This window comes from Perognathus longimembris, chromosome 3 (assembly GCF_023159225.1).
Source record: "Perognathus longimembris pacificus isolate PPM17 chromosome 3, ASM2315922v1, whole genome shotgun sequence".
Taxonomy (NCBI): domain Eukaryota; kingdom Metazoa; phylum Chordata; class Mammalia; order Rodentia; family Heteromyidae; genus Perognathus; species Perognathus longimembris.
The window spans coordinates 85,634,091-85,661,294 of record NC_063163.1 but is presented as its reverse complement, the minus strand read 5'-3'; the positions used below and the strand labels follow the sequence as shown (position 1 = coordinate 85,661,294).

Sequence of the window (27,204 nt, the reverse complement as noted above, 5' to 3'; positions counted from 1 at the left end):
AAAGGTTGGTTATTTCAATGCAATTTTAATTGTTAAGGTAGTATGGACAAGTGGTTCATCTCCATCCTGAAGAAAACACTTAACAGCTGTCCAATTCAAACAGCTCTTCAACCTTCTGACTATCTTGGTGTGTATCTTGGTGTGCTTGTTCACTGGGCACAGCTTTCAGAGCATTTGTCCCACCTGTGCAAAGCATGGTTCTCAGCCAGGCAGGGCCACCTGCTTGCCTGCAGGGGCAATGTTAACGAGAATACTCTGCAACGACATCTAATTCTGGTCCTTTGTATGCCACCTCCCACCCCAGCTTCCGCAGGTCAGACATGCAGGACAAGCGCCACAAGCACTTGGCCAAAACAGCAGGACTCTTGGCTAGTGTAAAAATAGATTTTAAATAAAATAGAAACTCTATAGGAAAGAGAATTTGATTATGCTTTCCATTCTCATTCTTGTTTTAGGATATCTGTATATTTAAGTCCAGGGAGGATTTACAGTCTGGTTTGCCCTAAGTATGAGATGCAGAATGGGTGTGTGCGTTCATTCTGCAACCTCTCAAGGATTCTGGGAAGGGCAGTGGCAGCTCCACACTGACAGCAACAAGGAACACGGGGTGGGGCGCGGGGTGTGGGGGTGTCATGGACTAAAGAAAGGATTCAGAAATGTGTGCTATGTAAAATACTTTGGCTAATGAAAAAGCAAAACCCAAAACCCATGGTTTAACAGTAAGCCTTGTTAACCTAATCCAGCTACCTCTTCTAGAAGGTAAATTCTAATGTGGTTGCAATTCATTTTTGCTCAGTTCCTGTAGGTCTGGATTGATGTTTCTGGCTCTAGAGGAAGGACACAGACACTCTGTTGGCCCACCACAAGCATTACAAAGGGCTCTGTGGAAATTCCAGGTTCTGAATTGGCAACAGCCTTTGGCTGTACCTTGAGAACATAACTGCAAACCTGCCCCAGCTCCCTCTGGCTGCAGCCAGTGCAGGCCCATCTTCTAGCAAAACACATGAGCTGACAGAGGCCTTCTCCCCTGACTTTTACATGGATGATGCCCCCCTAGTTATTCTCACTGGATGCTGGGACATGCATGTGGGAGACTTGCGCCCTGAAGTCGCCACCAAGCCTCATAAGTAAAGTGAGCAATGCTGTAGGGAATCACCAAAAATAAACACAAACTGCCTCCATGTTCCCTACCCTGGGTTTACTTGGTCTACCTCAGGCTGTTTGTTTTGTTCTGGCCAGACTTGCAGCAAGTTGAGATGGCTGCTGGGGACTAGCCAGCCTCTCTTCATATAACATTGGAACAATTCTCTAGCTATGAGGCAGAGGGGCAGGAGGCGATGAGGACAGGCGTGGGGCTTTTTAGCCCAGCTCCTCTGTAGCAAGGGGACCTCTCCGAACAGCTGCTCTGAGCCCTGGGAGGTCAGAGCTTGGGTGCTGGGTAATGTTACCTTCCAGGTCACAATAAAACTTTGTGTCTTAAGCTGATGCCCAAAAGAACCATAAATACTCCAACTCAATAAATACAGCTCAAACACGCCCCCATGGCGTTGGGGCACCTACCAGGCAGAAGGCAAAGTGGGCATTCAAGTGTGTGAGGTTTGTGACCAGCATCACACTGAACAGACAGCGGTGACCTTTGGCCCTGCACTTAGCACACCACACACAAATGAAAGGGCAAAGACCAGCTCGTCCTCACTCCTGCTTCTTAGACCCACCCTCCTGCAGTGCAGGGCACAGTCATGGGGACGCTTCTCCGAGGGTCACTTGCCCCGCTTGCTGCGGCCCTTCCTGGAGGGCAGCCTCCCACTGCTCCCGGAAGCAGAGGGGCTGGGGCCTGAGGCCACGGGGATGTTGATCTGCCCCTCCTGGATTTCCTGCCGGGTCTCCACAGGCAGGTGGCTGATCTGCTGCTGCGCCTCCAGGTAGAACATGACATCACGCAGCTGCTCCTGGATCTCTGTGATCTGCAGGTCCTTCTGGTCGCAGGTCTCCTTCAGCAACCTCTCTCCGTCCCTCAGCTTGTTCTGCAGGAGGGCCTGGTTGGCTCGCAAACACTTGTTCATTTCCTGTTCCTCCTGGAGCTCCGTGGTGAGTCTGGCCACTTTCGTGTTCAGCTGGGTGCACCTTTGGCAAAACAAAGGTAGACAGAAACACACGGCACTTGCTGACAGTCCCCCCTTCTGCTGGGGACTGAGCCACTCCTACCATGCCTCTGCCACTGAAATCACTGTGCAAGACAACTCTTGATGTCACTTCAAGAGTTTTAAGAATCAGAAAACATAATCACAGAAACCTGTGATTCATGGCCACACTTCTGGGTTCTACTGCTCCTCAGTTTGGCAGTCAGTAACCAGGGAGTTCTGAGGAAAAGTGACATTCTTGGAGAGCCAAGTGCTCTGACCTCACTGCATTTGCTGGAGAAGGAAAAAGCTACTTATGCTAGGCACCATGTGCTCAGGAATTTGGAGCACCCTATTTCTGATGCCCAATTTTACTCATTAGTAAGGAATGACAAGTTGAAACACCATTTTTCCCCCCATCCTAGGGCTTGAACTCAGGACCTGGGCACCGTCCCTAAGTTTTGTTTTTTTTCTCTCTCAAGACTAGTACTCTACCATTTGAGCCAAATCTCCACTTATAGCTTTTTTTGGTGGTTAGCTGGAAATGAAGAGTCTCATGGACTTTTCTGCCTGGGCTGGCTTTGAACTGAGATCCTGAGATCTCAGCTGCCTGAGTAGCTGGGATTACACACATGAGCCATAGGCAACTGCTTCACTGTGCTTCGTAACAAAAAGCTGCTCCATCCAGGAACCCCCAGAGCCTGCTGGCACACATGCTCAAAACTGAGGGTGTGCTTCGTAACAAAAAGCTGCTCCATCCAGGAACCCCCAGAGCCTGCTGGCACACATGCTCAAAACTGAGGGTGCCCTAACATGAAGGAGCTGGTTTCATTTCCTGGAGTTTGCTGTCATACAGTGGCTAATTTTAAGGACAGATGAAAGGTACCTACTTTCTTTCCACAGACTGCTTTTCCTTGAGCAGATCATTCAGCCTGTGCTCCAGACTATCACACTTCTCAATTGTTTCTTTAAATTTGGTCTTCATGTTGTTAATCTGAAAGAGCAAATGGAGAGGTCCTTGTTCCTAATGAATATGTTGACTTCCCAATTATTTGCAGGTAACTATGACAATCCAAACTTAGAAAAGGCGGGGTGAACGCTTGAGAATTTCTGTGATAGGCTTATCAACCACAAGACCCCTTTTCTTCCTCACATCTCTCTGCTAGGATGAACAAGGAGCGGAAGCTGCTGGGTGTGCAGGGAAAGCTGGAAATGAGCCAGCTGTTTAGGCTCTGGAATGTTAAGAGACCAGACCAGAGTCTACTAATTCCCCCAAGCTTATGCCACGAGTTATTATCAACTGGTCATTTGAGAAACAAACCTGTAAGGATGGCTTCACTTGTTTGGTAGTTTGGTTCCAAAAATGTTCTCACCACTGGGGCTGGGAATGTGGCTTAGTGGTAGAGTGCTTGCCTAGCATGCACAAAGCCCTGGGTTCAATTCCTCAGTGTCACATACACAGAAAAAGTCAGAAGTGGTGCTGTGGCTCAAAGTGATAGAGTGCTAGCCTTGAGCAAAAGCAGCTCAGGGACAGTGCCCAGACCCTGAGTTCAAGCCCCAGGACTAGCACATTATATGGAACATACATAGTTTCCTTGGGTTTATTATAAACTATGAACTAATGCATAAAGCTTAAGAAAATGACAAAATTTAAGATTAATGATGTGTTAGCAGTGGTCCTAGCTAAGAGCATGCTGGCCTCTAGCTAGGGAGACTGTGGACTGTCTCGGGGGGGGGGGGGGGTTGAAGGGTGGCAATAGTGGGAATTGCTTCGTGTCCACTGTGTAGACTGGGAGGTGGAGTGGGGAGGGAAGCAGGCAGGCGGCAACCAGGTAATGACATCAGAAACTGAAGTGACTGATGCCTTAAATCCTATGGCCCAGCTATATTGACTATGTGCTTCATAGGCAGGGTCTTGTTCATCCCTCCTAACAAGACAATGTTACAGATAGTCAACTCTGAACAGAAGCTGAAGCTTAAGAGAAAAGTGATGCCATATGCCAAGGTCACCCAAAATCAAGTCTGGGGTCAAAGCCAAGCTCTAAACCTTGCTCTGCACACAGACAGGTAAAGCTCCATAGCAAAGGAGCCAGGACCTCTGGGCTAGATTGAAACTCTCCACAGAGATTCTGCTTGTGGTTCAGGTGATGTCCACTGTACAGAAAAGGACATGCTTCCCTTCTTTGTAACATTTTCATACAACATGCCTAGCCAGCTTCTAATAGCTGTCTTTTTAAAAAGTGAGTAATTGTTTTTACAGAAATTATGTTTATAGTCAATTTCATTAAGTTGGAAGAGCATGGGAGACGCTTGGTGACAGCCTAGCTAGCATAAACTTTGAATTCAAACCCAATATAAGGGAAGGGAAGGAAAGGAAGGAAGGATCAAAATAGCTAAAAAGGTGCTCAAATTTCAGCTTGGTTTGTAAGTAAATTCCACAAGAATTCCAACCCTGGTCAATCTCCATGAACAGGAATCTATGCTAATAAAAGCTAGGGTCCAGGTCCCCCATGCAGAACCCATTGCTAGGGGTGCTTGTGGATGGACATTGGTCAAAAGAAAAGTACAAGATAAAAGGCAGTCATGAACTTAAGGACAAAGACATTTGTTACTAGAAAACAAAAGCATCCTTTCAAGTGCTGTGAGCTTCCTTGTGATGCTGCTCTGGTCTCTATTTGTCCCTCCTATGAGCAACCTTGAATGATTTCCACAGCACTTTCTTGCCCCACCCCGAATTGCTTTTGCTGGTATGTCTTAGGGAATGGAGTTAATCCTGAAGAATCTTAACAGGTGGAGAGAATCCTGAGCTGAACTCTCACAGTCTGTGGGAAGCACTTTAGGTGGTCACTGCAATACCAAAAGCAAAACCATTATCAAAAGCTGCCCCCACCTCCCTGGGAGTCCACAGAGCTCGGCAGTGTTATGCTGAGTGCAGACAGGCCTGTTCCTCCTGTGCGTGCTCCAGTGAAGCCGGCTTCAGAGGCAGACAGTCAAGTGCCCTCAAGTGCCTCTACGAGGACACTTCACCTGCTTGGATGGCTCTTCTAAGAATTTCATCCAGAACTTCTAACTAGAGCATTTTATTACTGGTGTTAAGCATTATTTTACTCATTTATTCATAAGCCGCCTCCTCTCATGTATAGGGCCCAGATAATGGTGGCGACTTACTAAGTCACTAAAGCCATCATTTGGTAAAATTAAAGCCTACATTTAACACTAAAGGAGTCACTGAATTAGTCTGGTTGCAGGGCCACAGAATGGCCCTCTGGTGCCCTAATTACATGAATCTCACTGGATTTTAATGGACTTTCATGGAGCCCTCAAGGTTGTTTGAATTTGCTGGTGATAAGAGGAAATGAAGAAGCAAGAGCTCTGGGTTCTCCCTTCGAGTTTCCACCAAAATCATACCACTTTCCTCTTTTACATGTCAGAAGTGAGCACAGCACCTTTAAAAGATTATTTTGGTGAAGTCTGAAAAGCCCTACCCCAAGCCAGCAACTCATCAGAGATGACTAAAGCACCAGCATTTCTGTCTGGTTTTACTTCCTTCAGTTCAGTAAGGCTCAGCACCATCTGACTACCTCACAAGCCCACTTCTAGATCCCAAGGCAGCTGTTCCCAAGTCCACAAAGCAACTAGCCGACTCAAATTACAAACCTTCATTGACATACTTGGATGTTTTTAACAGAAAAGCACAAAGCACTAGAAAATCTGACTGAGGCCAGAAACAAACAGAACCCCTTAAGATCCCAAGACACTCAAAACACTCAATCCTTGAAGTTCTTTTTAGAGGCAAACAGTTCTCTACCAATGATAAGACTGTGAAGGAAAGATTCTAAAGATTCCTTTCTCCCTGTCCTCCTCCCCCCCCCCCCCACTAGGCGGGCGGGCCAGGCTGTGCAGTACCTCCAGTCATCAAACCAGACTTACTTCCTCGGCAGTGTCCTTCTCTATGCGAACTATCTTGTTTTCCCAGTAGATTCGCTGAGATTCCAGCTGGCTTGTTAATAAATATGAATACTAGAAAGAAACACAGAGAATAAACATCAAAATGTCAGCCAATGTTGTCCCTCTCTGAAATCCAATTAAAACCTGACCTTTTATAATCTTCTGAAGAATAAAAGTAACAGCAGAATATTCTTAAAGACAGGATCTTGCTACATTGCTCACACTGATCTAACAGCACAGGCAATCTTCCTGTTCTACTGGGGCCATAGCCACCAGGCTGGGTGTCTCAGCATATTACCCTTGGGGACCACAACAATCAACAGGCACAGCCCAGGGCACAGAGCTGACAATCTAGTAGGAAGAAATGTATATTCTATAAAAACTTATTCTGGTCCAGCTGACTTTAAGAAGAACAACAGTCATTTTAAGTATATGTATAACTGGTCAGTGCCTATTTGGCTCCCATGGCATGGTGGCCCCATGCCTCCATTAGGAGCACTCTGACCCTGGGGCTCAGTCACTGGCTGAGCTGCTGTGGCTCTGACAGCACTGGGAACTCTTCAAGTGCAGATTCTATCTGTCCTTTGTGTCTCCGGGGCCTGACCCACACTGGATGTTGACAAATGCTTGCTGCACGGACAGTGCTGTGTCACTATGGTGAGGGGGATGGATGGCATGCCGCATAGGGCTGAGAGGTGAGAAAAACCATCTGACTGCAGAGAACTTGGACCAAGTCAGAGCTGTAGACGTTCAGGTCTCCAATGCTGCAGAAGTAACCCTGATGGCCAGGGTGTATAGGTAGAGATGGGACTGTGGAGGGCTATGGGCTATACACTGAGACTATGGTCCAAGGGGACCCAAGGCGAAGTAGTGGCAAAACTACTTCTCTGTTTTGGAAACACAATCCAGAAGATAGAAGAAACCTAAACATGTTGCATGTGTAGGCTGCAGAGAACAGACAATTAGGAGACTCCACAAGACGGGATGCTCCATGAGGGCAGTGGGTTAGTCCAATGCTGCATTCAAAGCTGTTTGTCAATATTTTCTTTTCTAGATTTCTTTTGTGTCAATCCTGGGGTTTCTGGGCACTGTGCTTGAGATTTTCTGCTCAATGTTAGTACTCTATCACTTGAGGCACAGCTCAGAACTCTGTGAGACTCTTGTTTCCAATAAATTACAAAGAAGTCAGAAGTGGAGTTGTGGTTCAAGAACTTGAGTTCTAGTCTTTTTTTGGGGGGGCCAGTTTGGGGCTTGAACTCAGGGCCTGTACACTGTCCCTGAGCTTCTATTTTTTTTTTTTTTTTTTTTGGCCAGTCCTGGGCCTTGGACTCAGGGCCTGAGCACTGTCCCTGGCTTCTTCCCGCTCAAGGCTAGCACTCTGCCACCTGAGCCACAGCGCCCCTGCTGGCCGTTTTCCATATATGTGGTGCTGGGGAATCGAACCGAGAGCTTCATGTGTAGGAGGCAAGCGCTCTTGCCACTAGGCCATATTCCCAGCCCCTGAGCTTCTTTTTTGTTTTTGTTTTTTTTTTGGCCAGTCCTGGGCCTTGAACTCCAGGCCTGAGCACTGTCCCTGGCTTCATTTTGCTCAAGGCTAGCACTCTGCCACGTGAGCCACAGTGCCACTTCTGGCTGTTTTCTATATATGTGGTGCTGAGGAATCAAACCCAGGGTTTCATGTATATGAGGCAAGCACTCTTGCCACTAGGCCATATTCCCAGCCCCCTGAGCTTCTTTTTTGCTCAAGGCTAGCACTCTACCATTTGAACCACAGTGCCACTTCTGGCCTTTTCTATTTCTGTGGTACTGCGCAAATGAACCCAGGGTTCATGCATGCTAGTCAAGCACTCTACCACTAAGCCACAATCCCAACCCCAGAGTGCTGAGTGCTGGTGGCTCCCAACTAAACTTAGCTCCACAGGAGGGAGAATCCTGGTTTGAGGCCAGCCTGGGCAGGAAAGTATATGAGACTCTTTATCTTCAATTAACCACTAGAAAACCAGAAGCAGAAATGGGGCTCAACGTGTATGGCTTAAGAAGTAGAGTGTTAGCCTTGAGCACAATAGCTCAGGGGCAGTGCCCAGACCCCGAGTTCTTGAGTTGCAGCCCCAGGACTGGTACATATATACAAAAGAAATCTAGAAAATGCCAGACCAACGTGTCTGAAAATGCTTCTGGTGAAACATGGCCAGATCCTCCTCCTTCTTCCCGAGTGTACTCACTCTTCTCAGCTGCCAGTGTGCTGCCAACAGCACTTTCTACTTTATGGCAGCTTTGGAACCTGAACCTGAGACACCTAGGAACTTTACATCCAAACATAAGGCCCAGGGCTGGGAATATGGCCTATTGGTAGAGTGCTTACCTCATATGCATGAAGCCCTGGGTTCCATTCCTCAGCACCACATATACAGAACGTAAGGCACACTTTCAAAGAAGGGAAAGGGAATAAAACTATTTTCATCTTTCTCAATAATGACAGATGTTACATGCAAGGTACATGGAAAAGCAGAAGCACAACCATGTTTTTGGATGGAAGGTAAGAAGCAGTACAAGCAGGCACTGAGGGAGGGCTGTGAAAGATCTTACCTCTAGCTGCAAGGCATCGATTTTCTCTTCCTGGCAGGTGTCGCCTTCACACTCATACTGCACTATCTTTCCATCTGTTTTACTTGCAACCAGCCGGTGGACATAATTATCTAAGGAGAGGAACGAATCAACCAAACTGGATTTCTTCAAAGGAAAAAGGGTCTCCATGAACATTGAAATCTGAGAAACTAGTTTTACAGATCTAAATTAAATAAACACCATGTAATAGTTCTTTAAAAGTGGAGTAATCATGTTAATTTTTTGGTTGGAGACCAAGTTCAACTCTTGGTTGGATACTGTCGCTCAATGACTGATACTCTACCACCTGCTGTAACCCCTAATCATGTGAGTCTTCAGGAGAGGAGAGGGCAAGCAAGGCTAGAAGTATAAAGCATCTTAAAAGGTGACTCAGGCCATGCCTAGGAAGTGGCACCCTCAGGGGCAAGCAGGAGCACTGGAGGTGACAGGTCAGGCTGGGTCAGGGCAAAGTTCCCACAGAGCACTTACCACCAGCATAGTCCCACACCCGGTGGTTGGTGAGCTGCATAGCATACGTGTGTTGTGTCTCCTCAAAGTGCTTGTACGCATGTCGACTCACATATCGCCCACATCCTATGTGCCCACATATCAAGCAAATCCAAAGATTCTGTCATGGAGGTAAGATATGAATTAGTTACATGGAAGTATATGATCTTGTTCATTTGGCTTAGGAATGAAACTCAGAGTTGCTTCTATAGTTTTGATACAATTGGTTTAAAACTCTGAAATCAAGGACAGTTTCATGGGTCAATCATTTCTCACTGGTCTCTAAGGAGCTCTAAGTAAACAGCAAAAAAAAAAAAAAAAAAGAATCACATCACCAATAAAAGTCCAAGTACTTTAAAGAGATCTTAGCTATATTAACCAGGAAAAATATCCTCAGCTGTGCTCATATTCCCTCTGCCACCCATTACTTACTTCTTTTTTTTTTTTTTTTTTGGCCAGTCCTGGGCCTTGGACTCTGGGCCTGAGCACTGTCCCTGGCTTCTTTTTGCTCAAGGCTAGCACTCTACCACTTGAGCCACAGTACCACTTCTGGCCGTTTTCTATATATGTGGTGCTTGGAAATCGAACCCAGGGCTTCATGTATGTGAGGCAAACACTCTACCACTAGGCTATATTCCCAGACCCCATTACTTACTTCTTGGACACCACACTCAAAGCACTTATTTTCTTCAACAGGTTCTGGGGTTTGACAGTACCGGCACACAGGACACCTATCAAGGACACCAAAAGATAATGGTACAAAAGTCAAAACAGGGCTTTAAGCCTCCTTTTTTTTTTTTTGGCCAGTCCTGGGGCTTGGACTCAGGGCCTGAGCACTGTCCCTGGCTTCTTTTTGCTCAAGGCTAGCACTGTGACACTTGAGCCACAGCGCCACTTCTGGCCGTTTTCTGTATACGTGGTGCTGGGGAATTGAACCCAGGGCCTCATGTATATGAGGCAAGCACTCTTGCCACTAGGCCATATCCCCAGCCCCTAAGCCTCCTTTCTTATGTGCTATTCTTATTTTTTCCTATGTTATTATCTTTAGGTTTATCATAACTAAGAGTATGGTATTATATAATTTTGAGCTATTTCAAACAAATGAAATTACAATGGGGGGGGGGGGAGAAGTTGGTCATGGGGCTTGAACTCCTGGCCTAAACACTATGCCTGAGCTCTTCAGCTCAAGGCTAGCACTCTACCACTTGAGCCACAGCACTACTTCCAGTTTTCTGGTAGTTAACTGGAGGTAAGAGTCTTATGAATTTTCCTGCCCAGGGCTAGCTTTGAACCTTGATCCTCTGTTTCCTGAGTAGCTAGCTACAATTACAGGTGTAAGTCACTGGTACCTGGCAATGTTGTTTTTTGTTTGGTTTTTTAGTGCCAGTCCTGGGCTTTTTTTTTTTTTTTTGGCCAGTCCTGGGCCTTGGACTCAGGGCCTGAGCACTGTCCCTGGCTTCTTCCCGCTCAAGGCTAGCACTCTGCCACTTGAGCCACAGCGCCACTTCTGGCCGTTTTCTGTATATGTGGTGCTGGGGAATCAAACCTAGGGCCTCGTGTATCCGAGGCAGGCACTCTTGCCACTAGGCTATATCCCCAGCCCCCTGGGCTTCTTTTTGCTCAAGGCTAGCACTCTGCCACTTGAGCCACAGCACCACTTCTGGCTGTTTTTTTTTTTCTATATATATGTGGTGCTGGGGAATCAAACCCAGGGCTTCATGTATACCAGGCAATCACTCTTGCCACTAGGCTATATTCCCAGCCCCGAGATTTCAAGTTCTGATAATGAAATCCTTTGGTGTCATTACTGGGGTTTGAACTCAGGACGTGGGCATTAACCCTTCAGTCAAGGTCAACATTCTATCCTTTGAAACATCTTGGCTTTTTTTTTTTCTTGGCCAGTCCTGGGGCTTGGACTCAGGGCCTGAGCACTGTCCCTGGCTTCTTTTTGCTCAAGGCTAGCACTCTGCCACTTGAGTCACAGCGCCACTTCTGGCCATTTTCTATATATGTGGTGCTGGGGAATTGAACCCAGGGCCTCATATATCCGGGGCAAGCACTCTTGCCACTAGGCCATATCCCCAGCCCCATCTTGGCTCTTTGGTAGAGATTAAGTCTTATGGATTTTCCTGCCTGGGCTGGCTCTGAACTGCAATTCTCAGATCTCAGCCTCCTAGGATTAGGATTACAGGCAAGAATCACTGGTGCCAGGTTTGTAATCCTTTTCTTATAGTCAAGACAAAGTAGTACTGAAGGCTGGTCATGAATTTTTTGCCAAATAGGCCAACATGATACAAAGTCTTTCTGACTCAGACCAAAAGAAAAATAGGCTGACTGAATTTCAGACACCCAGAAAAAAACCTCAAGGTATAACTAGTATTGCTTTATTTCCCACCTGAATCAACAAGATGAGAAAAGGAAACATGCCGGAACACAAAGTTCTCACTTCCTTTTCACTCCTAAGACAAAGCTGGAGGATCCAGATTGCCTCTTTAGCATCAAAAAAGATGACAGAAGGTCTGAGGGTGTGGCTCAGTGGGAGAACATGTGCTTAGCATGGGTTCCATTTTCAATACCCAAACTGGGTGGGCAGGAGAAACTGAAGACAAGCTGTAAGAGTTAACAGGAATGGCAGCTCATCAGTGGTGAGCAGTTCTGTGAGTCAGAGGTGGAAACCAACTCTGTCATTCCTCCTGCATGCCTGGGAAGGCTAGATAAGAAAACAAACTAATTTTGAAAATTAATTCAGATTAGATCAGTGCCAGAATAATCTTTCTGGAATTTAAATCCTCTGGTTGAGACTGTAAAAGAGAAAACAAATGTATTTGTAGCATACAATAGTCTATTATAGCCCATCTCACAGGTCGATTAGAATACAGTTAAATTTATAAAATCGCTAGCGCCTTCCTTGCTGAAAATACTCCAGTTTTGTCTTCTCTGTCTTGTGGTTTTTGTGCACTTCCACTCCTCCTCATTTCTGGACTTGAGAGTGGAATCCTTTTTCTTCCCATGCATGCCCTCCCCCAACAGCATTCTCTTGCTCCTCATCTAACTCCTACCTATCTTTGTGACACCACATCTCTGTGATGCTGGCTGTTTAGGTACCATCTCTTAGATCATAAGGCTGCACACTGCTTTTGTATCAACTATGAGGGGTGTGATGTCATACTTAATTGGATGTGTATCTATTTTTCTCTTTGTACATGGAAGCCCTTAGGGACAGCATTTGATACACCTTTCTTTTTTTTTTTTTTTTTTTTTTTTTGGCCAGTCCTGGGCCTTGGACTCAGGGCCTGAGCACTGTCCCTGGCTTCTTTTTGCTCAAGGCTAGCACTCTGCCACTTGAGCCACAGCGCCACTTCTGGCTGTTTTCTGTGTATGTGGTGCTGGGGAATCGAACCCAGGGCCTCCTGTATACAAGGCGAGCTCTCTTGCCACTAGGCCATATCCCCAGCCCTTGATACACCTTTCTATCTAAGGGTACAACCTACCTTGAAGTAGGAGGAATAGAAAGTGCAGGTGCCAATACAGTTCTCTGCAGCACTGACTTCTACAACAAAGGCCACTTGTGCACTATAGGAAGGACACGTAGGTAAGGGCCTCATACCTGTTGACTGCTACTACCACTGGCCACCGAGCCATCTAAGGCCCTACAAAGCTACAGGTTAGGCTGCTGTAGGCTGGTTGGTAAGAAAGCTAAAGTGAAAGTGAGATATTTAATGCAGGTGATAAAGGAGATTAAAAAAAAAATTTTTTTTTAGTGCCAGGATGGAGCCCAGGATCTTGTGTGTGTTAGGCAGGTGTTCTACCACTCAACTCAAAGCCCAGGCTTTGCTCTTGGGAAGAAAGAACAAGTGTGATGCTGCCTTGGGAAATGCACAGGGATTCAGTCAGCACCCCACTAGGGAGAGACTCAGTTGAAGAATGCAGAGGGATTGTGAAGGGAGGACAGGAGACAAGGAGGAAGGAGCCTCTGCTCTTCTGGGGCCAGGTTTGCAGAGTGGGACACACAAGGTGGTTCACGTGCTGAGAGGGGCATGAGGCTCGGCTATGTGGGGTCAGCGCTGCACTCACGTGGTGTCATCCCAACGTTGCAGGCACTGGCTGTGGAAGCTGTGGTTACAGAGCGTGGTGAGGATGCCATTCACCGACTCATCCATGCGTTCCAGACATACTGTGCATTTGGGGAGCTCGGTCAGGTCCATCACAGGGAGGCTGGCACCCTGCAGGGAGACATGTTGCATAAATCCACTTCACCTATCACCCGTCTCTCTTCTGACTCCTGACAAGGCATTCCCAAACTGTCTACTTTGGGCAGACAGATTGAATGAGTGAACTTCTTGTTCACTCAACTAATGTGTCATTTCCACGCACATGCTGTACTGGGCGCTGGGAACACAGGGGATGTGCAAAGTCTGTGCATGGCAGCTTCTTCACTCTAGAAGGGAGCTTAGGCCACAGCTGACTTAACTTACCAACTTAAGAGTGGCTCTGATCCCCAATGTCTGTGACAATGACAGAGCTCAAACGAGAAGACCAAAGGATGGAAATTGTTATCCACAGTGAATAACATCTCAACACAGACTATGTAATGGTACCAGGACTGACATGCTGACTTCATTTCTTAGTGCATTTAGCACTTATTTATTGATTCCTTGCTGTGTGTGCCACACAGCAATTGAGCGGAACAATGGCCAGCAAAACCAAATTTGGTGTTGGGGAAAGTAACAGAATACGATTGATTGGAACATACTACAACCATGTGGAAATGTAACAACATCCATATATAACTAATGTAAGCTAATAAAAAATAAAAAAGAAGGTAGCTGAGAGCTGGTGGCTACTCAGCTATTCAGGAGGCTGAGATCTGAGGATTGCAGTTGGAGTCAACCCAGGCAGGAAAGTCCTTAAGACTTTTTTTTTTTTTTTTTTTTTTGGCCAGTCCTGGGCCTTGGACTCCGGGCCTGAGCACTGTCCCTGGCTTCTTCCCGCTCAAGGCTAGCACTCTGCCACTTGAGCCACAGCGCCGCTTCTGGCCGTTTTTTTTCTGTATATGTGGTGCTGGGGAATCGAACCTAGGGCCTCGTGTATCCGAGGCAGGCACTCTTGCCACTAGGCTATATCCCCAGCCCAGTCCTTAAGACTTTTTAGGGAGGCCCAGTCCTGGGGCTTGAACTCAGAGCCTGAGCACTGTCCCTGGCTTCTGTTTTTCTTTTGCTCAAGGCTAGCACTCTACCACTTGAGCCACAGCACCACTTCCGGCTTTTTCTATATATGTGGTGCTAGGGAATTGAACCCAGGGCTTCATGTATGAGAGGTAAGCATTCTACCACTAGGCCATATTCCCAGCCCTCCTTAAGACTTATATCCAACTAATTGTCAAAAAAGCCAGAAGTGGAGCCCTGGGCTTAAGTGACAGTGAGTTAGCCTTGAGCACAAAAGCTCAGGGACAGTGCCCAGGCCCTGAGTTTAAGGATTGGGGGAGAAAAAAAACTTCCACTTGTTAGCAGGTTACTGTCCATCCCTGCTTTCTTCCAGCCCCCTTGCAACTACTCACCTACTTTCTATCTCTATGGTATTTCTATCCAACATTTCTACAGCTATCTTAGCATGCAATGCTATACCCATAGTCTACATTTACAATCCGTCATAAGAATCCTTGCACTTACGTCTTCAGATTTCAGCACTTCAGCTCTTTCCACATAGACCAGCTGGCAAACGTCATCTTCAATAGAGTTGAACTGGCGGCCATTACATGCCATGTAAAAACTGTCTGCATCAGCCTATGGATACAAATGGGGAAAAGGAAAAAAGTTAAGACAGATATATACCAAAAATATGCTTTATATTTAAGATGCATGACCTCTGTATTCTTCTCATCTGTTTTAAAAAGCTATACTTAGAAGATAAAGCAATTGCTAGAAGTAATGTGTCCTGAAGCAAGCTGATAAACTGACTGAACTGTGAAGGTCCACATCCTATGTCCTGACAGTGGTTCCTGGGCCATGAACTACCAGAAGATACAGGAGTGCAACAAGCAGGCAGCTAGCACAATGTGACTAGTCAAGCAGCCATGTACAACATTTATCTTGATCATTTTTCCCCTCCAGTCATCACTTACAGAGCAGATGAGAAAATACTTCTCTGCAAAGCCTAAAATCAAATCATACATGATTTGTTACAGCAGAATTTATTTTATAAAAATGACAGCATTTGTGTTTTTCTTTTTAAGGAAGAACCAAAGGACTGGTATGGGATGAAAAATCAACTCCTCTTCACTGAGCCAAGTAGCAGTAAAAATACAGGGGAACTGGGTGAGGATCCCCTCAGGACAGTCTAGTACCAGAAGCAAAACTCACAGTGAAGGTCAAGGGATCTAAGACAAACCGACGGTTAAGACATGAAGCACTACAGGTGTACTGAGAGTTATACCTGCAAAAACACATGCCCATTTGTAAGCAAGGACACAGTAAATCATGCTTTCTTGGCTGGACTTTGGAAGCTACAGACAGATGGCTTCAATTTTAAACCCAGTCAGCTTCTGATGCAGCAGCAACACCACAGCTTGTCTGCATTTCACTCTTACAAAGGTAAGAGCCCCATCAATGGGCACAAGCTTCCCGGGTGACTGAGGATTTCAAAAAGGAGACCACTGCAATCCTCTACCAAGAGATTCAAGGCTGAGCCAGGCAGGGAATCCTGATTGGCCACTCTCACAGGGTTCCTAATCTCACAACTACTGTAGGTAATTCCACATGGATTTGGTTATTTATATACTCTTAATATGACCAAGGGAGCTGGGCTAAGCCGCAAGCCGCTAAGGAAGAATGAGCAGCTCCGAATGTAGTTGTTTTACTGGGGATGAGGGAAGGAAATAACCCATGCACTGGTTATAGTGCAGTGTTGTGAAAAGCAGGTTGCTGGATAAAAACATTTCTTTAATACTAAGAAGAAGCAACCTACAGCTTTAAACTGGATTGACGTGCCAAGGAAACCAACCTGTAAGACAGGCTCAGATCAGCACTTCAGGCCTGCAGCACCTGCAGCCTGGCTGCAACTACCAGGAAAGGCAAACCCCTCTGGATCAGAGCTCTGGCTGTGCTTCCCAAGCTTTGTCACAAGAACTGAAAAGCATGAGACCAAACCTACTGAACACCACAAAAATTATTTTCTTGGAAGAGTTGTTGATTTGCAACAAATAAAGGTGGGGGGGGCGGGTGTGTGTGTATTGATTTGCAACAAATAAAGGTGGGGGGGCGTGTGTGTGTGTGTGTGTGCGTGTGCGTGTGTGTGTGTGTGTGTGTGTGTGTGTGTGTGTCCCCTGGCGCTTGAACTCAGGGTCTGGTAACTGTCCTTGAACTTTTTGCTCAAGACTAGTACTCTACCACTTGAATCAGAGCTCCACTTACAGGTTTCTGGTGGATAATTGGAGATAAGAGTCTAAGCCACACTCCCAGCCCCCAATGTACTTTTAAAATTGGTAACATTTACAAACAGCTGTGCTTTCCAGCATCAGAATATACCTTCACTTGCAGCATATTTTTCTTAGTACTTACTATGTGTACGGCACTATGCTCAGCACTAGAAAGAGTGGGAATAAAGTGCATATAGTTTCTGCTTCATGTCAAAATATATATAAAAAAAAAGCCTGAAGTCAAATGTACAGGACAAATAAATAACTATCCTATTTTGTTTACATTACATGTAGCTAAAACTTAAGAAACTGAACACTTGTTTTCTCCTTGCTCCCTTCTGTGCCTGAACTCAGAAAAAGACAAATCAGTTATGATCTGGGCTCCTTTAATGTCACAAGTCCCCAATGACAGGGTCGAAGCTACAGGGTTCAGCTTCTCAAAAAAGGGTACAAATATAATCTGATTTTTTTTTCATTTCCTCCATGTGGCCTCTGATGGTGCCACTGCTATAAACTCCAGAGCTGTCAGTGAAGAAGAGAGCAAGCAGGCCTGAGTCACAAGCTGCCTTTCACCCACAAGGCTCTGTGCCTGCTTAGAAAGGCAACAACAAATATCCCTACAGACACAACCACTAGTGATCAGCAAGCTGTAACTATCTATCCCAGGCCAACTTAGGCAGCACATCAGTGAGTTGAGAGAAGAAAAAACTTTGGACAAAGCTATATTTTAAGGACAAATCAGGGCTGGGAATGTGGCCTCATGGTAGAGTGCTTGCCTAGCATGCACAAAGCTCTGGATTCAATTCCTCAGCACCACATAAACAGAAAAAGCCAGAAATGGCGCTGCAACTCAAGTTTTAGAGTGCTAGCCTTGAGCAAAAGCAGGTCAGGGACAGTGCCCTGAGTTCAAGCCCGAGGACTGGCAAAAAACAAATCCCAAAACATGTCATATTTAGTGTTCAAATTCAACAGGATGGGTGCCCCAGTGGCTCACACCTATAGTACTAGTTATTCAGGAAGTTGGGATCTGAGGATTCTGGTTCAAAGTCAGCCCAGGCAGGAATGTCTGTGACAGTCTATCTCCAATTAACCAGTAAAAAGCCAGAAGTAGAGCTCAAATGATAGAGCACTAGCTTTGGGGGGGGCGGGAAATAAGTTCAGGGGCTATACTCAGGCCCTGAATTCAAGCCCTACAACCAGCACAAAAAACAAAAAAGAATGAACCTAAGGATAAGATAGATACCTCTTTAATAATCTGAATAGTACCTAATATTGACCTCCAAATTCTGAAGCTTATCTTATTCTTTTGTTGGACATAGGGCTTGATCTCAGGGACTAAGTGCTGTCCCTGAGCTCTTTTTTTTTTTTTTTTTAGCTTTTTTTTTTTTTGGCCAGTCCTGGGCCTTGGACTCAGGGCCTGAGCACTGTCCCTGGCTTCCTTTTGCTCAAGGCTAGCACTCTGCCACTTGAGCCACAGCGCCACTTCTGGCCATTTTCTGTATATGTGGTGCTGGAGAATCGAACCCAGGGCCTCATGTATACGAGGCAAGCTCTCTTGCCACTAGGCCATATCCCCAGCCCCTCCCTGAGCTCTTTTGCTTAAGGCTAGCACTCTACCACTTTGAGCCACAGCTACACTTTTGTTTTTTGTTTTTTTTTGGCCAGTCCTGGGACTTGGACTCAGGGCCTGAGCACTGTCCCTGGCTTCCTTTTGCTCAAGGCTAGCACTCTGCCACTTGAGCCACAGCGCCACTTCTGGCCATTTTCTGTATATGTGGTGCTGGGGAATCGAACCCAGGGCCTCATGTATACGAGGCAAGCTCTCTTGCCACTAGGCCATATCCCCAGCCCCACTTTTGGTTTTTTGGTGATTAACTGGAGATAAAAGTCTTGTGGACTTTCCTGCTGGGACTGGCTTTGAACCATGATGCCCAGATCTCAGCCTCCTGATTAGCTAGGATTACAGGCTTGAGACACCAGTACTAGTCAGAGCTTATTATTTTTTTTTGAAAGAATAAAATTGTTATTGTAAAGGTGATGTACAGAGGGGTTATAGTTACATAAGTGAGGTAATAAATACATTTCTTTTTGAATGGTGTGTCACCTCTTCCCTCATTTTCTCCTGACCACCCCCCACAATCTTATTCTTACATATGACAAGCATGCATGCTCATAGGAATGAGTAAGTAAAACCCCACTTTAGGACTGGCAAGTCTAATGTAGGAAGTGAAATGGAGTGAAGAGTACCAAAAAGTGTCTGCTACAACACACAGCACTTTCAAAAACTAAAACAAGGACTCTAGGGATTCACAAACAGACTTAAGGAGGATATCTTTAGGGGAGGGACACAAAAGTATAACTTCTTTGGGCATTTAAAACACTATTTATTTATTAACATGGAAACACATTTTATTTATTGTTATTTTCTGCTGGTCATGGGGCTTAAACTCAGGGCCTGAGTGCTGTCCCTGAGCTTTTTGCTCAAGGTTAGTGCTCTACCACTTTCAGCCACAGTGCCACTTCCAGTTTTTCAGGTGGTTAATTAGAGACTTTGTGCCCAGGCTGGCTTTGAATGGCAATCCTCAGATCTCAGCCTCCTGTGTGGGTGTAGCTAGGATTATAGGCGTGAGCCACCATCAACATGTTTTTTGTTGTTGCTACTGTTGTTGATCATGGTGGAGCTTGTTTTTGCTTTTTCTTTTTCTTTCTACTTTTATTAAGGGTAAAGACGGGTACAGAGGGCTGGGAATGTGCCCTAGTTAACATCAGACTATCCAAGAACCGTGTTTGTAATGGCATTGGGACCCCTGAAAGCGCAACTGTACAAAAAAAGCACATGAGGGGCTGGGGATATAGCCTAGTGGCAAGAGTGCCTGTCTCGGATACACGAGGCCCTAGGTTCGATTCCCCAGCACCACATATACAGAAAACGGCCAGAAGCGGCGCTGTGGCTCAAGTGGCAGAGTGCTAGCCTTGAGCGGGAAGAAGCCAGGAACAGTGCTCAGGCCCGGAGTCCAAGGCCCAGGACTGGCCAAAAAAAAAAAAAAAGCACATGAGGGCTGGGAATATGGCCTAGTGGTAAAGTGCTCATCTCATATACATGAAGCCCTGGGTTCAATTCCTCAGAACCACATATATAGAAAAAAGCCAGAAGATGCGCTATGGCTCAAGTGGTAGAGTGCTTGCCTTGAGCAAAAAGCCAGGGACAGTGCTCAGGCCCTGAGTTCAAGCCCCAGGACTGGCAAAAAACAAAATAAAACAAGATGGGTACAGAAAGACAGGGAAGGACTGGGAATATGGCTTAGTGGCAAGAGTGCTTGCCTCGTATACATGAAGTCCTGGGTTCGATTCCCCAGCATGGCGCTGTGGCTCAGGTGGCAGAGTGCTAGCCTTGAACAAAAAGAAGCCAGGGACAGTGCTCCAGCCCTGAGTCCAAGCCCCAGGACTGGCCAAAAAAAAAATCGCCAGAAGTGTCGCTGTGGCTCAAGTGACAGAGTGCTAGCCTTGAGCAAAAAGAAGAAGCCAGGGACAGTGCTCAGACCCTGAGTCCAAGGCCCAGGACTGGCAAAAAAAAAAAAAAAAAGAATAAGAAAAGAAAGAAAGACAGGGAAGAAGGGTGAATAAATGCAATCATGCTATTTGATATGCACTATTTGGAAAATGACCTATGTAACTTATAGGCAGGAATGGGAGGGGGGAACTGGGAGAAAACAAAGGAAGGGGTTCATTGTCCATAAAAGTAAATGTACTCATTACCTGACTTATGAAATGGTAACCCCTCTGTACAACACCTTGAGAGTAACAATTATTTAAAAAAAAAAACACCAAAAAACCCAAAACTAAAACATCATCATTCTTCCAGTGGTTCTGGCAATTAATTCTACTGATTTCCAATCTGACCTATCAAGCATCCCTAACACTCCAAGAAATGTTTTTTAAAAGAACTCCTTCTGTCATCACCATTTTTTTAAAAAAAGGACTTTATTTTTGTGCCAGTACTACAGCTTAATTTGGCTCAGGGTCTGGGTGCTGTCCCTTAGCTTTTTCACTCAAGGCTGGTGTTCTATCACTTGAGCCACACCTTCACTTCCAGCTTTTTGTTGGAGATCAAAGTCTCTCAGATTTGTCTGCCCTGAAGGGCTGGCCTGGAACTGTGATCCTCAGAGCTTAGCCTCCTTGAATAGCTGAGATTACAGACATGAGCCACCAGTGCCTGTCCAATAAGGGTTTTATTTTTCTAAATGTATCAAAGAGCATCTTGTGAAAGAAGAAGTGATGGCAGAATACATAACGGTGTCAACCTCCAAGTCTGGAAAGTACGGTCTCAATGCACTAGAGACCACTGGACAAGAAAACTAGCCCCTGGACCCACACCTACTTGGCTGCATGGAAAGTCATGGGTCTGACCTATAACCGTACTTCCGTTAATGAACTGGAGATACATTTGTAACGACAGTTCCTTAGATCTGTATGTCAAAAGCCTTAGGTGCAAAATGTCAATCACATAAAACTAGTATAATACAGTTTATAAACAGTTTCTGTGTAAAGAGATTTTTAAGATCTTAACTTTTACCTGTGCACTAAACTTTATCAGCACCATATATTGATTTGGAGTAGAGTCTCTGATGATTTTCATTTGTTCAATTACTTCATTAAATGGGGCGACAAACTTCATAAGGTCATGACTGGTCATTGTAGCAGGGACTGTGAGAATACACAGCATGGCACTGCGCCTCACATCTTCTTTTAAGGAGGTCATCTTACTAATGAGACAATAATTAGACTGTCTTCAATAGATGAGGCGTGGTTAGTTCAGAAAACACTAATCAGACAACTCTTATGCCCAATAATAGGAAAAAAAAACCCTTGTCATTGCACAAATCAACTTAAAACAGCTTTTCATTTTTTTTGAAATTATATACTAGATGAGTGAATGCAAAATCCCTTACCCACACCTGCAGTAGATTTTAAGGCAAGTTTTGAAATATTCCATATTACACAATATTCACAAGAATTTTCCATCTTCAGTTAAAGGCTAGTTGGGGTAATGAATTTGCATGACCAAATTCACAACTGGTTTTATTCTCTTCATTTTTTTTTTATTTTTTATTTTTCCAGTCCTGGGGCTTGAACTCAGGGCCTGGGCATTGTCCATGAACTTTTTTTTTTTGGCCAGTCCTGGGGCTTGGCCTCAAGGCCTGAGCACTGTCCCTGGCTTCTTTTTGCTCAAGGACAGCACTCTGCCACTTGAGCCACAGAGCCACTTCTGGCCATTTTCTGTATATGTGGTGCTGGGGAATTGAACCCAGAGCCTCATGTATACGAGGCAAGCACTCTTGCCACTAGGCCATATCCCCAGCCCCGTCCATGAACTTCTTTTACTCAAGGTTAGCACACTACCACTTGAGCCACAGCACCACTTCTGGCCTTTTCAGTTTATGTGGTGCTGAGGAATCGAACCCAGGGCTTCATGCATGCTAGGCAAGCACTCTACCACTAAGCCACAGTTCCGGCTCCTATTCTCTTAATTTTTTAATCATAACCTATTGTTGGGAAACTTAGAAATACAACTCTAGCTATGGATGTCTCTCAAAAGTCTAGAAGCAAAGAGTTCTCAATCTGTAAGACAATTCTAAACTTTGAGGATGCAACTAAAGGTAACAGCAACTGTTGCTGGAAAGACAAACCTCCACAAGGCAACTTGCTTTTGAAATACTGCAAACTCACTTGGGAGCTATAAACCAAAATGGCTGCTTGAATAGTCATTGTTTTCCCAGGAGGGACCTGGCAAACAGGTTAGAACAAGGATAGCCTTTGAAACATCAGCTACCAAATATCCAAGGAGCTGATAGCCTAGCTTGTGGGCTACCTAGCCCATTGCTTCCTTTCTTTGGTGTCCGGGAAAGGTAAAAATGAACAATAAAATTTAAATTAGTTAACTGATCTCTTAGTTACTTTAGTAAAGATCACACGGTAGAACCTGAGATGACAGTGATGCTGTGGAATATTTCCTTTCCCTGCTTAATCATTCTTCCCTTCAATTTGCTAATCACTGTCCATGCCTACCTGCTTAGAGAACACTATCTTAAAATGTGTAAGAATTCCTTAACACACAACACATGAAGATACTGTCTCTCTGAATCTCCAACTACCACCCCCTCCCCAAACCAAGCCAAAAGAGTTTCTCTGCCAAACGCAAAACACAGACAACACAGACCAACCCAAAAGGAGAAAAGGGTTTTCTTACTTTGTCTTGTACAGGTGCATAATACCATGAACTATTTCAACAGAAGGATTTCCACTGAAGAATGAAATCTGGTCTGGAAGCTGTTTGGATGGAGAATCGGGAGCTGTATTTAAGCATTCTTTACTTGTATCTCGGCTTCTCTGTGCAGTTGGGGATGCATCTGAAGACTTTTCCTCCATTGTATCTTTTAGCTCATCTTTCACAAATCAAAAATTAACAGATTACAAGTAGCTCATACAAACATGTGGAATGACTCCAATTAGGTGAAGATTTTAAGTCAGGGAAATAAAGTATGAGAAAACTAACATAGCTCATCAAAAACAATATTCAAAGAACAGCCATGTTTATGGCATCCCAACTTTAAAGTTCTTTTTGTCCCATAAAAAATCTAACACCCTCAGAAACTCCAGGTCAGCTCTTATATCCAGCAGTGCTACAAAAAGGCAAAGCATTTCCCATCACATTTCCTAAGTGGAACAGGGCTATTAAAGTCCAAACCTACCAGCTCTGCCCACACAAGTGCTCAAGAGGTAGCAAATACCCTCCACCTCAGCAGCAATGAGCTGGCAGAAGATGCACTTCAGGATCTGCTGGACTTCAGTGGTAAGAAGTTCTCTCCCACCAGCTAGAGCAGCAAATCCAGTGTGGTACTACTCATCAATTTCTTTTTCTTTTGCCAGGCTTGGGGCTTAATCTCTGGGCCTGGGTGTTGTCCTTAGGCTTTTTTTCCTTAAGACTAGCATTCTACCACTTGCCGTCACTGCACCATTGCTGGCTTTTTGTGTGATTAGTTGGAGATAAAGGGCATCACAGGCTTTCCTGCCCAGGCTGGTTTCAAACTGTGATCCTCAGATTCTAGCCTCCTAAGTAAGCTAGGATTACAGGTGTGAACCACCAGCGCCTGGCCTACTAACCAACTTCTATTTCATTTTATTGATTGATTGAGCCAGTATCAGAGATTGAACTCAGGGACTTGAGCTCTCATTTGAGTAAAAAGGCTTTTTCACTCATGCCTAGCACTCTACCATCTGAGCTATACCACTAGCCTAGCTTTCTTGCTGGCTAACTGGATATAGTCTCTCAGACTGTTTTGTGGGGTCTGGCTTAGCAACTTGATTTCAGCCACTTGAATTCTTAGCATTACAGGTGTGAAAACGAGTGCTCAGGGCATCGTAATTTTTTTTTTTTTTTTGGGTCGGCCGTGGGGCTTGAACTCTGGGCCTAGGCACTACTCCTGAGCTCTTCAGCTCAAAGCTAGTTCCCTCCCACTTGGAGTCACAGCTCTACTTCTGGTTTTTGAGTGGTTAATTGGAGCTAAGAGTCTCATGGACTTTTCTGCCAGGGCTGGCTTTGAACCTCAATCCTCAGATCTCAGCCTCCTGAGTAGCTAGGATTACAGGAGTGAGCCACCAGTGCCCAGCTATTGAGGATGTGTCTCACTATGCTGCCAGAGCTGGCTTTGAACTCCTAGGCTCAGCCTCCCAAGTTCTTGGGACTACAGGCTCCAGGAAACATGCTTGGCTTTAGGATTAATGACCTAACATAAAGCACACAGGCAGAGAAAGATTAAGCATGCTAGAGGTCAAAATCTTGGTCTTATCAAGCAGTATGTATAAAACACATCACATTATAAGGAAGCTTTCCACAATATACCTCGGTTTGCCTTCATGGTCTCAATGATCACATCTGTCATTTCCCGACGGCCAAGGTGCTGATGAATGATGGCTGCTTTCTCCCCTGGTGACTTCCCTTCTAAACAGGCTACAGCTGAAGCCAATGTCTTCTTTTTGATCTCTTCATCAGACATTTCCCCAGCTAAAGAACACATGAATGATTAATACCCAGTAATAAAACAAGTTCCTCTCCATTTTCAATTTACCTGTCCATGTGTTTCCTTTTTCTCTCTGATGGGCCTTCATGTCCCTTAACTCTCATGACTGATACACCTATACAGTATCCATTTCACTGGCCTCTGTGACTTCCATAGTACCCTCACAGACAATCAACATTCAGTACAATAAACTGAGAAATGCAGGCTAAGTGAAATCATATGCATTCACAAAGTTGCCTGAAAAGTGAAATTCCTGAGTTCAAACTCCAATATATTTTGTCTAAAAGGTTTCTACAGTGATTATAACATATTGGTGAGCTAACATATTGGTAATACCTGATAAACTGAGACCCTAGTGTGGAATCTAAGCTTAAGGTATTGAGTTTATTATTAGACAAGACAACATTTCAAAAACCCTTTAGAGGTCGTTGTCTTAACATTCTGCATGCCAGGCACTGGTGGCTCACATTTGTAATCCTAGGCTGAGGTCTGAGGATCACAGTTCAAAGCTGGCCAGGCCAGGAAGATCTCTGTGAGACGCTTCTTCTCTCCAATTAACCACTCAAAAACCAGAAGTGGCACTGTGGCTCAAAATGGTAGAGCACAAGCCTTGAGCTAAGAGCTCAGGGACAACACCTAGGCCTTGAGTTCAAAGTCCATTACCACCACCAACAACAACAAAAATCCTGGGTTATCCTCTCTATGGATCAAACCATGAGAACTTATGATTTGTAAAATAGAACACATAAAAGGAGAAAGTAATTGAGATGTGACTAAAATACCTTTTCATATCACATCAGCCGTCAGGACAGAAACCAGCTTGTGTTTTCCATGACTGTACACCCAGCACGTACACCACAGTGTCCAGTCCACCAGACCTCTAGTCTTTGTTGACCCATGTAGATGTCAATTTAGTTTACTTTCAAAACTGAAGGGTCCCTTGGAATCCTTGAAAGATGCTCATAAACTTCACTGACCTCATACTTAGTGGTGACCAGCCTAGGCAACACAGTACCACATAAAAAAATCACGTTTAGCTTTAATTTGCAGCTCCAGAGTGTATATATTTAAGGAAGTTTCCCATAAAGCCGCTTTCCCCAAACCAAACTGATCTCATGGTTAAGTTTCCTCAACACTCCCTCCTTCACAACACTTTAGTGCAGTGCAACCTTACACTTACTCTGTACTTAATTCGTTCACTTGCCTCCCCACTGAACTGCTGGCCCACCAAAGCAGAGACCATGTCAAATTCTATACACAATGAAAGCTCCAGCAGGTGTTGTGCATCCCATACATATCTCTTGTAATTAATGTTGTTGTTCCTTTGGACCAAAGAAAAGAATCGGAGCAGCTTTCCCACCTGAGAAGTTGCCTGCTAGTGTTGAATTGCTCAGACTCAATCCAGCTCAAGTCAGAATCTCACTTTCACCACTTTAACCGGGGGCAAATTGCTTCTAGCCTAGGCCTTTGGTTTCCCCATGTGTACAAAGCACACCCCAATACACCTCCCTCCCAAGAGGTTGCAGATCATTAAAGATGATGCACTGAGGTGGGGGGCGCAGTGGCTCATGCTTTGTAATCCTAGCTACTCAGGAGGCAGGGTCTGAGGATAGAGGGTCCAAGCCAGCAGACGAATTCCGAGACAAGAATCTCAAGGACTTAACTCCCGGAGCTGGTCCTTGGATCTCAGCCTCCTGAGTGACTAGGATTACAAAGGCTCTTCAACCAACCACCTAAGAAGCCAGAAATGGAGCTGTGGCTCAAGTGGTAGACCGTCAGCCTTGAGTGGAAAAAGCTCAGGGACCGCGACTAGGCCCTGAGTTCAAACCCAAGACCGGTACAAAAAAACCCCAAAAAATCCCCACAACAAAACAAAAAACAAACACCAACCCTCCTGCCCGCACCGACGTCGGCGCGGGGTAGAGCGAGCGCGTGATTACCGTGACTGCTATTACGATTATTGTTAGGGGACCCTCGACGTGGGCCCGTGCGAACAGGGACAGAGGTGGGAGGTGGAGTCGTCACCGTGGCCGGCACCACTACCCGACCCTCACGTGGGGCACCAACGGCCGGAGGCGGGCAGGGCTGGGCCGAGAGGGCGCCCGCCAGGCCGCGGAGGGGCGGACGAGGCCCGATGGCCTCCGCCCAGCTTCCGCCTGACTGAGGCCAAAGCCCCCCACGAGGCTCGTCCGGCTCCAGCGCGAGGCCCCTTCCTCCGCGAGGCCGGGCACTCCGGAGCGGGCACTCACCCGCGGCGCTGAAGCCGAAGTCGGCGGGGACGGGCGAGGGCTCCGCGAGCTCCAGTCGGATGACTACCAGTGACACACTCATAGGGTGGGCGCTGGCCGGCGCGGGCCCCGGCGGGCTCAGGTGAGGCTGGGAGGCGAGCCGAGAGGCCGAGCGGCCCGGAGCTGGCTGCGCCGCCACCGCCTTAGCGCCGCCGCCGCCGCCGCTTCAGCAGCAGCAGCCGCAGCCTTCCCGCAGCCCGCGGAGCCACAACCACCTCCACTTCCGCCTCCCGGCCGCCGTCGCC

General features: G+C 45.8%; 1 protein-coding gene across 1 annotated transcript; it reads right to left on the bottom strand.

Annotated features, from left to right (window-relative positions):
- Positions 1-8: 8 nt before the first annotated feature.
- Positions 9-27,195, bottom strand: LOC125349113 (BRCA1 associated protein). Its single transcript, XM_048342926.1, has 12 exons — positions 26,921-27,195; positions 24,494-24,655; positions 22,841-23,036; positions 21,167-21,356; positions 14,849-14,962; positions 13,254-13,402; positions 9,835-9,910; positions 9,162-9,300; positions 8,655-8,764; positions 6,051-6,140; positions 3,011-3,114; positions 9-2,124 (listed from the first exon to the last, which is right to left on the bottom strand). Exons 1-12 carry the CDS (start codon positions 27,000-27,002, stop codon positions 1,761-1,763), a joined length of 1,776 nt encoding a protein of 591 aa, XP_048198883.1. The 5' UTR covers positions 27,003-27,195; the 3' UTR covers positions 9-1,760.
- Positions 27,196-27,204: the final 9 nt, after the last annotated feature.

Excerpts from the sequence above, each read along its gene's own strand:
- LOC125349113 (XM_048342926.1), bottom strand. The coding sequence starts at position 27,002 with ATGAGTGTGTCACTGGTAGTCATCCGACTGGAGCTCGCGGAGCCCTCG. Across the intron at positions 24,656-26,920 it reads CTTCGGCTTCAGCGCCGCGG|CTGGGGAAATGTCTGATGAA; the intron begins GTGAGTGCCCGC and ends TGTGTTCTTTAG. Across the intron at positions 2,125-3,010 it reads AAGCAGTCTGTGGAAAGAAA|GTGCACCCAGCTGAACACGA; the intron begins GTAGGTACCTTT and ends GTTTTGCCAAAG.